The sequence below is a fragment of the Prionailurus bengalensis genome, chromosome B4 (genome assembly GCF_016509475.1).
Source record: "Prionailurus bengalensis isolate Pbe53 chromosome B4, Fcat_Pben_1.1_paternal_pri, whole genome shotgun sequence".
NCBI classification, from domain to species: Eukaryota; Metazoa; Chordata; class Mammalia; order Carnivora; family Felidae; genus Prionailurus; species Prionailurus bengalensis.
The window spans coordinates 46,491,600-46,505,642 of NC_057358.1; the positions used below are offsets into that span (position 1 = coordinate 46,491,600).

The following is a 14,043-nucleotide window of genomic DNA, read 5'->3' on the forward strand; positions in this document are numbered from 1 at the left end:
TCCAGGCACATTCCTACCTCAGGGCCCTTGGATTTGCTATTTCCTCTGCCTGGAACATAGAAAATTACATAGTCCATGCCCTCATTTCATTCAGGTCTCTATTCAAATGTCACTTTATCAAAGAATCCTTTCCTCTTAATATTGCATCTGCCGTCATTACTCTCTGTACCCTAAAGTAGTTTGTTTCCTTTTAGCACTTGTAACAACATGACAAACTATGCTTATTTGTTTGTGTATTGTCTGCCTTTCACACTTGAGTGTAAGCTCAATTCCATGAAAGCGGGACTTTGGCTATCTTTGTTTTCCACTGTGTCCCCAGAAAGGCTGGCATCTGGTAAGGGCTCATTAAAAATTTAATGAATGAAGGAATGAACAAATATTCATGTGAATAATTATTCAGAGAGTGATCAGGAGTAGAAAAAGAGCACTCCCCTCCCTTTTTAGGTGTAATTTTGCATAAATTAAATACAGATCATAATCGAAGGAGGTTTTCCCCATCACGTTTTCTCAATTTAAAGAATAGAATGTAATTGAAAACAGTGAAGTGGTGGTGAACCTATTTATTGTCCCAAATTCCATATTCTACTCACAGAAGTTGGCCACTTATGTTCCAGTCTTGGAAGCTGAATAAATCAGGTAAATAAATCATGTAAATCAGGTATGTGGTTATGACTCCAGGTTTTTCTATTTATTTCCCATTCTTTTGAAACCAGCAATACTAGTAAATCTGCCCTCGCTTACCATATTTTACTTGAAAATGAAGATTTTTCTCTAAGTAGAAATGCTTGATGCACTTTTTTCTTTAAAGAATGACCCCACCATATCAGTTTGATACCCTTCTTGCAACCCAATTTCTTTCAAAGATGTTATTTTTCTTTCCAGGAATTTAACTTTCATTTCCCCCAGAGATGGGGGGAAGTGTAGTGCATTGTAGGTAAACTAAGGCAATGATGCCTCAGTCATAAAATTTATGGAGTCCTTGCATCTTCTTCAAGTATTGTCACCATGGACTCTGGACTCTGCTTCGTGAGAATAGGCATGCTGCTTCTAGTACCTTCCTCACTCTCTTCCTTGGCTTTGGAACACTCAGCCTTCCGTCTTAGGACTTCATCTGAAAGACAACATGATAGCATTGGCCTCGTAACGGTTGTCTTATAAGGGCCAAATGTGGTAACACCAGAGAAGCTGCTTTCAAATATGCAAACCATTGAGTTCATCAGGAACATCTCAGGTTCAACTAACAGAAACCCATAACGAACTAGCTTGGAAAAGAAAGTGGAAATTGTTTTATAAACATAGGGATGTCCCACAAAACTTAAGTCCAGGGAGAGGAACCTCATGAGTTGCAGGATCCAGAACCTGGGGAGTCTTTGGTTGCTAAGGGTTATCTGTCTTTCTAAATCCCATGGTCTCTTCACTGCCTCTCTTTGCATGCCCATTTCTTTCCTCTGGAACTCTACAGAAGATCATTATCTGCATCTCCATCACATGTGGGCTGAAGATATCTTTTTTTTTTTATAACAACGCTCTTTTTAAAAAAATTTTATTGGGCACCTGGATGACTCAGTTGGTTGAGCGACCAACTTCGGCTCAGGTCATGATCTCACGGTTTGTGAGTTTGAGCCCCGCGTTGGGCTCTGTGCTGACAGCTCAGAGCCTGGAGCCTGCTTTGGATTCTGTGTCTCCCTCTCTCTGCCCCTCCCCCACTCATGCTCTGTCTCTCTCTGTCTCAGAAATAAACAAACATAAAAATATTTTTAAATAAAGAAATTTTTTTTTAATTTATTTATGTGGGGGGGGGGGGCACACAGTGGGGGAGGGGCAGAGAGAGAATCCCAAGCAGGCTCTGTGGGGTCAGTGCAGAACCTGAGGAGGGGCCGGATCTCATGAACTGTGAGACCATGTCATGAGCTGAAATCAAGAGTCAGATGCTTAACCGACTGAGCCACCCAGGTGCCTCCTGAATATACCTTTTTTTTTTTTAATTTTTAAAAAACTTATTCACTTTTGGGAGACAGAGAGAGACAGAGTGTGAGTGGGGGAGGGGCAGAGAGAAAAGGAGACAGAATCTGAAGCAGGCTCTAGACTCTGAGCTGTCAGTACACAGCCCAATGCAGGGCTCGAACCTACAGACTGTGAGATTGTGACCTGAGCTGAAGTCAGACACTTAACCGACTGAGCCACCCAGGCACCCCTGAAGATGCCTTTCTTAAAACAACTCTTTCAGCTCTGAATCTGCATCACTTTATTAATCTCTGACTGACAATTTACTAACCGGTTTCTGTGACCTGATTCCAAATTTTCATTAGAGGAATTTGGAATTTGGCCAAGTTTAGGTCAGATAGGACACCTGCTTTCCCCTCATCTGGTCAACTTCAGGATCAGAATGGGAACAGTGTCATATAATCTGCTGTCCCTCAGCAGACGAGGTTAAGTAAGAGGACAGACTCTCTGAGAAGAGAGCCTGGGGCAGTGAAGAAACAATGTTGCACACCTCAAGTGCGACATAGACATCAAGGGATGGAGAAGCTACATGCATCCTTATTCCCATACCTTTGTAACAAAGTATCTGATGTGGCCATATGGTTAATGGCATATTTGTAAATTTGGACAGGTCTTACAGAGCCCCACCAACCATGACACCCCTTCACATTATGGTTCAGATTTGTTTTTCTAATACCATCTCTGTTGCCCTTTTTTTTAAAGTTTATTATTTATTTCTGAGAGAGAGAGAGAAGGGAGGGGCAGAGAGAGAGAGAAAGAGGGAGACACAGAATCCAAAGGAGGCTCCAGGCTCTGAGCCATCAGCACAGAGCCCGATGAGGGGCTCGAACCCACGAACCACGAGATCATGACCTGAGCCAAAGTCAGATGCTCAACCGACTGAGCCACCCAGGTGCCCCTCTGTTGCCCTCTTAAGGAACATAGCCTCTCTTTCTTTTCTCGGGGGATCCAGTTTCAATGCACACACTGACTGTATCAAATTCTGAATCTTCCCTATTCCTTATTCCCTGATTTCCCCCTCTACATTAATTAGAATTGACTACAAAATGCTATAGGAAATAGACCCAAAATTTCAACGAAATAGAAATTTATTTATTTATTTATTTATTTATTTATTTATTTATTTATTTCTCAAGTCAGGCCAGGGACCCAGGCTGATGTAGTTCTATGTTCTTCAACATGTGGCTGCCAGGGGTGCTCAGGTGGTAGAGCATGTGACTCGATCTTGGGGTCATGAGTTCAAGCCTCACATTGGGTGCAGAGCTTTACTTAAAAAAAATGTGGCTTCCAAAATTGCGGTAGTATTCACCTATAGCCCATAGGAAAGGAAAGAGAGAGAGGCAGAAGTAGGAGGTTGATGTGACAGGTTTTATGTGCTAGGCCGGGAAGACACATATCCCTTTTTCTTACATTCTGTTGGGAAATACCTAATCCACAAGGCCACATTCTATTTGCACAGGGGCTGGGAAATTTACTGTGGCTGGGCAGCTGTCAGCCCAGTTATAATTCTGATACTAAGGGAGAAAGAATGGGTTTTGGTGGACAGCTAGCAGTCTGTGTCACATTGACCCCCTGTGTTACTGTTCTTCATTAATGACAGTATTTCTGAAATACCCAACCTTGAGTCCTTAAAGTTGTCCTCCATTTCTCCATCTTTCTCTAATCTCCTTATGCTTTCTAACTACCGAGGCAATCCTACATTCGTTCTGTACATTTCATTCCCTCCTCCACAGCCCTGCTTAATGCTGCTGTGTCTCTTGCTTGAACAACTGCAATCAGGCTCCAAAATTACCTCACTGAGTCAGCCTCTCCAGGTTCATCGGACCCATGTTTTACTCTTGTCAGATGCCACTTCCTAATACAGAGATCTGATTGTCCAAGACAGTTTGGGCCCCTTAACACTTACGTCTCCACTTACTCTGGGGGCTGTAATCACCACATACAAAGCATCTAGAGCTATGCCTCTGTAGCTCAGGTGATCATGCCAGATTGCCTCCCACCTTCTGTTCCAAATACTCTCATCCTGGTCTCATGGTCCATGCTTCTACCCTCTTGCCTCACATTACACTTTGCCCAACAACCAGCTTCCTTTGGATTAACACCATAATGGGGCTGTCTACCCAGCTTTCCATTTAGCTCTGTCCCTGGACACTGTCTCTCAGGGCCCAGGCTTGCTCTTGTTCAAGAGACAAGCCTGGACAGTGATCACATTATTTACTGCACCAAAAGCTCCATCAGTTCCCATTGCTTGTTGAATAAACAGATTTTTTTTCAGCATGCCATCCATGGCCTGCCAACTGTCTGATCCCATCCCCCAACGACCAGCCCCACCAATACATCCTTATAATCTTGACATTTTTCTCATTTTTTCAAGAACTGACTTGAACACTTCCTTGAAGACTTCCTCTTTCTGTTCTTCCATGTATTGCCTTCTACCTCTGTAGCTTTTTGTGCATCTGGTGGCCTCCCACACCTATGAAGTATACTCCCTAAAGGCAGGCTTTGTGACTTAAGTCATCCTTTCACCCCCACTGCTGCTGAGAATAATGCCGTGGGGAATACCTTAAACACGGTAAGATCACATCATTCCCCTGCTCAGAACTTCCTAGTGTCCCAGTGGCTTCCCATGATAAAAACTCCACACAGGCCTACATGGTCTTGTACGACCTGAGTTTCTGCTACCACTCTCCTCTTGCTCCTTGCTGTTCCTGGAAGACATCGGACAAAGATCTCACATCAGGGGTTTTGCATTTGCTGTTCCTTTTACTGGGATACCCTTTCCCCAGCTACCCCCACGGGTTCCTTTCTCAAGCCTTCTGAGCTTCTCCAAGGCCAATTTCTCAATGAGGCATTTCTCTGCCACTCTGTTCGCACAGGGACTTCACAAACCCTTTGTTTTCCTTTCCTCTGCTTAGGGTTTCTCCATAGCATGTATCACTTCCTTACATAGTATGTATTTTAGTCATGTATTTTGGGGTTTATTTTCTGTCTCCCCTCCCCCTACTTAGAAGTAAGCTTCATCCTAGTCTAAATCTGTTTGTTTACTTCTCTATCCCCAGAGCCTAGGATAAGGCCTGGCATATCCAAGGCAGTCTGTAACTATTTGTTGAAAGAAAAAAAGAATAAGCAAATTAATGGAAGGGGCCTAATAAATATTTGTTAAGTTGAATGAAAATGTCAGAAACAGATGACTGTGAAATCTTCAAACTGTAAAAGTATGTGGGTTTAGGAGGAGAGTGAAATTGAGTGAAAGCTGCCTTATTATCAACATCGTCCAGGAAGGATTAAAAGCTCGTACTTGTGGTGGGAGGGGCAACTGGGCCAGGAAACTCGGACTTTCGCAGAAACATTCGGGGCTGCGCAAGTACCCACCCCCCATCCTCGCCCCTAGGACTGCATCTGGGAGGCGAGCTGGCCTTACCACCCCGTTTGGACCCTTGTCTACTACGCAGGTGTTTGAAGTTATTTTGGTGTCTGCTTCTGTGTCAGTTTGTGAAGGACACAGAAATCTTGGCTGGCTTACGCGACGCTTCTCAGCTCTAAGTAGGAAACCGTCAGGGGTGAAAACGACAAAAACGCGGCTCAGGACTAGATTCTGGGTCTTGGGGAAGCAGAGCCCATTTTAGAGCAGTGCGAGGGGAACTTTCTGTCTTCTACCCAAGCTCCGCCTTCGCAGTGTTTTTCTGAAATTTTTCACCCTGGCTTACTCTTTTGCAGCCGCCCACTTTCCGCAAGGAGGATGGCGCTCGCTCGGATCTCCGCGTTCCCTCTTCCCTTGGGGACTCCATAGTATTTTTTTCACGCTTCGTCGCTACTACTCATTATTTGCCTTACCGATCTCCGGTGCCTTGCCTGTAACCAAAACGCTTTCAGATCGCAGCAAGGTCGATTTAAGCACAGCCTTTCTTAAGGTGGCGTGACTGTGACTCATTTACTCTTCCAAAGAAACAAAGCAACAAAATGGTGCTCCCACATATTAATTGAAGAAAGATTCAGGGTGTGTAGGGGAGAGAAATATTAATTTTCTACTTTTATGTAAGATATTAATTCCATGAATAAAATCAAACTCTTGTGGTATGTTGTAATACTCTAGAATATCTCCTTTTACATCTATGTGGTAGTTTGTGTATTTATACATGTGGATTTATGCTTATGTATAATACAGAATTCCTGGGTAGTCTAACAATTATGTTAAAATGTCAACAGTGATCTAATTCCGGGAATAGTGTATAAAATGTGGTTTTGAGGCCTACCCTAATTTTCCTGTCCCTCTCCCCCCTTCTCTAATCCAGGAAATTATGTATAGCTCCTTAGGTGTACAAAAATAAAGGTGAGACCTCTCACGTGGATCGCAGGTGAAATATTTTCTGTCAATAAGGTGGAAAGTCCTGACTTTGAAACTAGTTTTGGGCACTGCCTCTCTCACTGCTCTCTTGGGTATCATCACTCTTGGCCTTCTGGAATCTGCGTTTTAGTTGAACTAGTGCATAGTGATACCAAAGGCCAGTGACAGCTGCATATAAATATCAGTGACCACAGGCCACATCTAGGAAACATCTGCAGGCAGCCCAGGGAATGAGCAGAAGCCATTTTGAATCCCTTGGAAGAGAGGAGGATCTGCAGACTACAGCACAGGCGAATCCAGGCAAAACCTGAACCATTAGGAAGGAAAGAAAGAGAAAATGAACCAGCCTGAGGGTTAGGAGACCTGGCTCTGCCATCTACTGGATGTGTGTGTCCCTGGACAGGAAACCTCTCCTGCTCTCAATTTCCTCAGTGGTGGAAAGAGAGGGTTTGAGCCACAGGGTTCTGAAGGTCCCTGCCAGCTCTTACATTCTGGAGTGCCGAGGTGAGGCAGGCACACAAAAGTGGAACACACTTTGGAACAATACGTGGTTAAGAAAAGTTAAAAATCAAACTCATCTGTAGCATAGATGCGTAAGAAAACATTGCTGCTGTGTACTATTAGAAGTGAAGGAGATTAGTTTCCAGTAAAATGTATCCACTTTGACCCAAACCAAGATTATATGTATGGGCGGGTGGTGGAGTCCGGTGTCTCAGAAACGACAGCCCTCCCCATACATCTTTAACTCTCACCATCCTGCTCAGGATCATGTTGATAGATAATTGCAAGTTGTAACGGGGAGCAGAGAAACGCCCAAATAATAGTATCAGAAGTGAGGACAGGGTTGCTGTGGTTTTATGAATCATTTCATAATCTGGACTTTCAGATTACTTTCACCCTTCAACGATTTGTAGCTATGTAAAGGCATTCACTTGCATCTAAATTTTGCTCTGGGTGGGTTGTAGCAGTGAATCTAGTGGGAGGGAAAGGTGGAGGAAGGAAGGAGCTGTTGTATTTGGCGGCGGGACTCAGGTAGAGGAAACTGCTACAACCCGGGAAAGAAGTGAAAAATACAAAGAGGAGACGAGTTCCCACACGCAGCCCATGTCAGTGGCCTTAAATGTGCTCGGGAAGCAAGAACCTGGGTCAGGGGTGTGACCTCGCTTTTGAAACCTGTGTCTGAGACAGCTACAGGTTTTATTAGGGACCTGGGAGACCAGTCGAGTTTTTGATCTTGAAATCCTTATTTTTATTGAGGGAGAGAGCTTGGGTTCAGTCTAGATTACAAATGCTGCGCCCACGTTCGCTTTGGCCTCTTCCCCAACCTCCCGCCACCCCCCAGAAGAGCCGAGACTTCTAGGTTAAGGGTGAGCTAACCACTGCTCACCCACAGCCGAGGCACCCAGGCAGGGGGGCTCCCAGGCCCTCCGCGAAGGCTCCCCCGCCCCCAGCCCCGCGGTGCCATTGGTTGGGGCCACCGGCGACAGCCCAGCTGGGGGCAGAACTCCCACTGTACGCCTCCGCCCCCAGTGGCCCGCACCCGCGGCCCGGCGAGTGCCGGGAAAACACGATCGCCACCGAGGCGTAAAACGAGCCTCCAGCCACCTTGGAGATCATCTGATCCAGCCCCTCGGTTTCCCGGGCGCGGAGTGGGCGCGCCAGCCAGCGCAGCGCGGTGACCTGAACCCGAGGTCCCGCCGCCCCCGCCCCTCCCCGGCTCCCCGGCCGTTTGGCTAGTTTGTTTGTCTCGTTTTTAATTTCTCCGAGGCCAGCCGGAGCAGGTTTGCTGGCAGCGGCGCACCTCCGGCAGTCACGCGACCAGCCAATCTCCGGGCGGCGCTGTCGGAGTCGGCGCGCGCGCGCGCGCGCGCGGGCGGGGACGCGCCGGGCCACCTTAAGGCCGGGCTTGCCAGCCGCGGCGGGGCGGCTCCCGGCGCCGCAACCAATGGATCTCCTCCTCTGTTTAAATAGACTTGCGGTGTCAATCATTTTCTTCTTCGTCAGCCTCCCTTCCACCGCCATATTGGGCAACTAAAAAAAGGGGGCTCGTCTTTTCGGGGTGTTTTTCTCCCCCTCCCCTGTCCCCAGAGCCTCGCCGCTCCGCGACTCCGACGCCGCCAAGGTTTGGAGAGCCGCTCGGTTGGCGGGACCCGCGGGCTCGCAGCAGCCCGGGACCTGGACTGGCTTTGCCACCCCCCTCCTCTCTCCTCTCCCCTCCCCTCCCCGCCCTCCCGCTCGCCGGTACACTTGATCGGCGGCGGCTCTCGGCTGCCTGGCCGGGGCTTCCCCTCACCCCTCCCCCAGAGCCAGCGCGCCCCTGACGCTCGGGCAGTTACTTGTCCGTGTTTGTTTCTCTTGGCTCGGAGCGCAGTCGCAGGGCTTATAAGAGGGGTTCGGGCTGGGTCGGGGCGTTTTGTTTTGTTCAGTTTTGTTTTCGGAGAGCGCGCGCGAGGCGGTCGTAGAGACCCGGGAGGAAGATGTCAAACGTGCGAGTGTCTAACGGGAGCCCGAGCCTGGAGCGGATGGACGCCAGACAGGCGGAGTACCCCAAGCCCTCCGCCTGCAGGAACCTCTTCGGCCCGGTCAACCACGAAGAGTTGACCCGGGACTTGGAGAAGCACTGCAGAGACATGGAAGAGGCAAGCCAGCGCAAGTGGAATTTTGATTTCCAGAATCACAAGCCCCTGGAGGGCAAATACGAGTGGCAAGAGGTGGAAAAGGGCAGCTTGCCCGAGTTCTACTACAGACCCCCGCGGCCACCCAAAGGCGCCTGCAAGGTGCCGGCGCAGGAGAGCCAGGATGTCAGCGGGAACCGCCAGGCGGTGCCTTTAATTGGGTCTCAGGCAAACACAGAGGACACACATTTGGTAGACCAAAAGACTGATACATCGGACAACCAGACGGGGTTAGCGGAGCAGTGCCCTGGGATAAGGAAGCGACCTGCTACAGATGGTAATGACCCTTCCCCAAGCAGAAAATGTCTATCTGTCTGTCTGTCTGTCCGGGGCACCGCTTTGCCTGCTTGAGGGTCTTAACCTCAGCTTTTTATTTATTTGTTTGTTTATTATTCATTTATTTATTTATTTATTTATTTACTTTTGTAGCGTATTCTGATTTAGCTTGTGGGGAGCGAGGTGGCCTAATCTTGGGTTTTAAATGCTATCCGGCTGACTGCTTGCCTGTTTATTATTTTTAAGTCAGGAGCCTGAGATGGTATTATCTGATAATTTCTCTAACCGAAAACATGGCAGTTCCTCCCCGCTAGCCAGCGGTGGGTCTGTGACAACGTTGGGATGTGTATCCACGGCCTCCGTCTTCGCAATGGACAGAGAGCTTTGGGGCGTAGAATACACTTTCTGTTATGTGAAAACAACCTCATTCTGTGCCCTTAAAGGCCACTGGGAATGACGGGTCCAGGATTGTGGGTGGAGGTGTGGGTTTTTCATCCCCTACCTATTGTGCCAACTTCTGTCAGCCATTGTTTTTCTAATAAAGATTGTGTGTTCTTTTTAAAATTCCCTCCTGCCCTTAGATTCCTCTCCTCAAAACAAAAGAGCCAACAGAACAGAAGAAAATGTCTCAGATGGTTCCCCGAACGCGGGTTCAGTGGAGCAGACGCCCAAGAAGCCTGGCCTGAGAAGACGTCAAACGTAAACTCATCGGTGGGTTGATGGCTAGGCGCAAGTAACTTACATCCCGAATTGGGCTTTCAAACCCCAAGATAACCTGATCTTAGTGGTTGCTGGCAGATTATAGAGTTTGTGGGTTTTTGTTTTTGTTTATATTTTGTGAGGTCAAAAAATAGGAATGGGAAAGGCTGGGGCATCACTGGATTCCGGGGTACCGTGGTGCTTCACGCCTTCCACGTCCTGACATCATTTTTCCTTGAAACATGGAATGACTAGACCAAGTGTCCTCGGCAAGTACTTGTGACCAAGGCCCAATGGATAGAAGGCCAATTCCCTGTGAATCCCACCAAAACATGTTGGGGAACAGTAGGTTCTTAACTTCTTCTGAACAAGAACTGGGGTATGCCCCAGTCTCACTTCATGAGAATTCATTTCCCAGGGATTCAAGTTGAGTCTGTAACAGATTTCGAGCCATACGTGGGAAAATGGCAAGTAAATGATTAAAATTTGAGGGAAAAGTTAGGTACAAATGGTTCCTATTTGGTTAACCCAATGGTTACATGCTTTTATCTTTATCGTTTTCATAAACTGCCGCTTTCCCTGTTTTCTTACAAGTTTTGGGAACAGGAAAGGAACCCTGTGTATTTAAAAAAACCAAACTGGAAACCTCAAAAATACTAAGGTTCCTACAGAATTTCTGATGATAACTTCCGAAGTCACAAAGCAGAAGTTAAATTAACTCTGCTGGAGTAAGCAATCCAGGAACACGTCAGCATGTGTATGCTAATTGTGCTATAACAGGATGATTTGGATATTTTAGGGGAAACCGTGAATAGTCATAAGGGCCGGCAAGGGCAGGTCTACCCCACAGAAGAGAAGTGGAGATTTTTTTCCATCTACTAAAATCTGGTCAATATGGACAGCTAATTTGAATAATTCAGCCCTCAACTTACCGTGGATTGGCTATCCATATGATCAAAGTGCATATGTTAATAGTTTGTAAACTTCTTACTGATAAGAACCGTGACCTCTCCCCCCCCCCCCCATGCACTCATAGCTTAGCACATAAAGAGATTTTAGTACATGTTGATCCTGGCTTTTAAAAATCCTCATTTATAAAGAAAAAAATAAAGGAACCTAGAGATTAAGGTGAGATTCAAGTTTGTTGTGTTTTTAAATCATAGTGTCATATATATGACTTCTTCACACACATCTGGCATTTTTCAAAGGTTATACAGAACATCACTATAGGACTTCTATATTACAGCTGTATACGAAGTGGGAAAAGTGGATGAAAAAAATTTTCTGAAGCCACCTGCAGCTTGGGACTTGTGGTTTGTGACCTGAAGCTTAGCTCATCAGATGAGCCACAGTGAATCACACCTATTGGATTTTGATCTGGTCCCATTCTGACATAGAGAGAGGCATTTGTTAGTAAACATTGCCAGTTCAGAGAATACTAGAAATAGTGGTAAGGACCTCCTCAAAAGCATTCTTGTGTATATTTTGCATATGACTGAGAAACAGAATATTTTGAAAAAAAAAAAAAAGTTAATAGAATTTTCTTTGGAGAGCATTTATAAGTTACAGTTCCACTTATTTTTCAAATTTAGAAAACTTTGATACTCTTAAGTGTTACAGTTTCTTAATTCTCCTTTCTTTCTCACTGTCTTTGACCCCGATTCTCGAGACCAGGGTTTCTCAACCTCTGCACTATTGACATTTTGGGCTGAATAATTCTTTGTTGTGGGAGGCTGTCCTGTACATTAGTAGAATGTTTGGCAGCAGCCCTGGCCTTTCCCAACAGATGCCAGTAGCAACCTCCCACCCCCAGTGTGACAACCTAAAATGTCTCCAAACATTGCCACACGTCCCCTGGGGGACAAATCTCCCCACTGTTGAGATCCCACTCCTCTAAACAAAAATAAACAACATGGAGAAAAGTAAAAAATCCAGTGAAGGAAACGTTGGATGGAGAGGACTATGGTCATCAGCTTTTAGTACACACTTTCTTTTCCATTGCTCAGGTATTTCACAACTAAGACAGTGACGAAATAATTCCTGTACTTTATTGGTAATGCTATTCTAGTGCTTTTTCTCCTAATTCTTTCTTCTTGTTTCTTTTGCAGAATTAAGAGCACGTTTCCTTGTTTATCAGATACATCACTGCTTGGTGAAGCAAGGAAGATATATATTAAAAATTTTAAATACATATCGCTGACTCCATGGAGTGGACATCCTGTATAAGCACTGAAAAGCAACAACACAATAACACTAAAATTTTAGGCACTCTTAAATGATCTGCCTCTAAAAGCATTGGATGTAGCATTGTGCAATTAGGTTTTTCCTTATTTGCTTCATTGTACTACCTGTGTATATAGTTTTTACCTTTTATGTAGCACATAAACTTTGGGGGGAGGGACGGCAGGGTGGGGCTGAGGAATTGGCGTGGGGGGGGGGGTTTCTGAAGAGCTTGCTTCCATTTAGAGCAAGGAGAAAAATATTTGACTTGCATGAAGAGAAGCAGTTTTGGGGAAGGGTTTGAATTGTTTTCTTTAAAGATGTAATGTCTCTTTCAGTGAAAACTGATAATTCATTTTTAAAAAATCATCCAAATTTGAACACTGGTTGCAAATAATTGCTAATTTTTTTTGTACATGAAGCTTTTTCTCATTTGGGAGCTCTGATGATTCCGTTATGTAGTGGCAAATGGCTTTTTTTTTTTTTTTTTAAACAAAAAACTATCCTCTTATTCCCCCCGCCACCCCCCCCCCTTCAGTTTCTCTTAAAATTGGAATTTACCATTTAATTATTCAGCAGTTAGGTAATCCTTTCAGGTAATTCTGGGCAAATATCTGGGGTGTATGGGGGGAGTTCTAAATGCTCAGATTTAACCGTCTAATTTTTATCAGGTTTGCTGAGAAGATTTCTTAATTTTCTTTGGACTTTGAGCTGTGTAGACACAGTCAAAATAATTCTAATACCTTGGATATTTTTTAAACATCTTCCAGTAACTTCACATAAAAATAATGAAATCATTTTAATTTAAAGGTTCTCATTTTATTTGTTAATTTGCCCCAAGGAAATGGTGTTTTTAAAGGAAAGTGCATATAGAGAAAAGCATACGTGGAATTACTGAAATGGGTACTACATCTTTAAACAGTATTTTTACATTGCCTGTGTATGTGTATGAAACAAAACCATTTGAAGTGTACCTGTGTACATAACTCTGTAAAGACACTGAAAGATTATACTAACTTATTTATGTTAAAAAGAGATTTTTTTTTTTTTTTTTAATCTAGACCATATACAAGCCAAAGTGGCATGTTTTGTGCATTTGTAAATGCTGTATTGGGTAGAATAGATTTTTTCCCCTTCTTCTGTTAAATAATATGGCTATGCTTAAAAGGTTGCATACTGAGCCAAGTATAATTTTTTGTAATGTGTGAAAAAGATGCCAATTATTGTTACACATCAAGCAATCAATAAAGAAAACTTCCATAGCTATCGAGTTGAACTGTAATGTGCTTTACTAAGCTTTGAGGTATTTGACCTGGCATTATGGGCGTATTTACACAAATATAACACGAAGTGGCAAATGTCTTGATAATTTAGGCCCACATCTCAGATGATGTTTATGTGGTTCTGAATGTGATAGTATTTTCCACTTAGTTCTGTATGTGTGAACAAAGCTTTAGACGTGGAAAGTGGAAAAGCCACATTTTCATATAAATAAGATTGTCAAATCTCCATTAGTTCCAATATTTATATCTTCTAGGATATGTGTCCGACTCAAACATTTTTACATAAGTGTAGACTGTTCATACATTTGCAGGACTGAAAATGAAAGTAACATGGTGACTTCTCTAAATTCTGTATTTACACATGCAAGTGTTGTGAGAAGTTAAAGCGATTGTTCAGACCACCTAATCTACACCTCTTGTCAAAAATATTTAGATATATATAGGTCTTTTAGAAATTGGAATTCCACCCTAATTTAGACGGAACAGGTATTCTTCAAACTGGTCATAACAAATCCTTCAATTTTGAAATTTCCTGGTTATA

The 14,043-nt window shown here is 44.4% G+C and overlaps 1 protein-coding gene and 2 long non-coding RNA genes across 3 annotated transcripts; 2 read left to right on the forward strand and 1 right to left on the reverse strand.

The window, feature by feature from the left end:
* Nucleotides 1–545: 545 nt before the first annotated feature.
* LOC122472826 lies at nt 546–5,825 on the reverse strand. Its single transcript, XR_006294529.1, has 2 exons — nt 5,712–5,825; nt 546–1,111 (listed from the first exon to the last, which is right to left on the reverse strand). It is a non-coding gene; the product is annotated as an uncharacterized LOC122472826 (long non-coding RNA).
* LOC122472825 lies at nt 4,458–6,081 on the forward strand. Its single transcript, XR_006294528.1, has 2 exons — nt 4,458–5,456; nt 5,722–6,081. It is a non-coding gene; the product is annotated as an uncharacterized LOC122472825 (long non-coding RNA).
* A 2,216-nt stretch (nt 6,082–8,297) lies between these two features.
* Nucleotides 8,298–13,489, forward strand: CDKN1B (cyclin dependent kinase inhibitor 1B). The gene is made up of 3 exons (XM_043563883.1): nt 8,298–9,301; nt 9,882–10,011; nt 12,108–13,489. The coding sequence occupies exons 1-2, from the start codon at nt 8,827–8,829 to the stop codon at nt 10,001–10,003; spliced, it is 597 nt and encodes a 198-aa protein (XP_043419818.1). The 5' UTR covers nt 8,298–8,826; the 3' UTR covers nt 10,004–10,011; nt 12,108–13,489.
* Nucleotides 13,490–14,043: the final 554 nt, after the last annotated feature.

What these genes read in the sequence shown, in the direction of transcription:
- CDKN1B (XM_043563883.1), top strand. Translation starts at nt 8,827, where the DNA reads ATGTCAAACGTGCGAGTGTCTAACGGGAGCCCGAGCCTGGAGCGGATG. An exon ending in GAAGCGACCTGCTACAGATG is followed by an intron (nt 9,302 to 9,881) that starts GTAATGACCCTT and finishes TCCTGCCCTTAG; the next exon opens with ATTCCTCTCCTCAAAACAAA.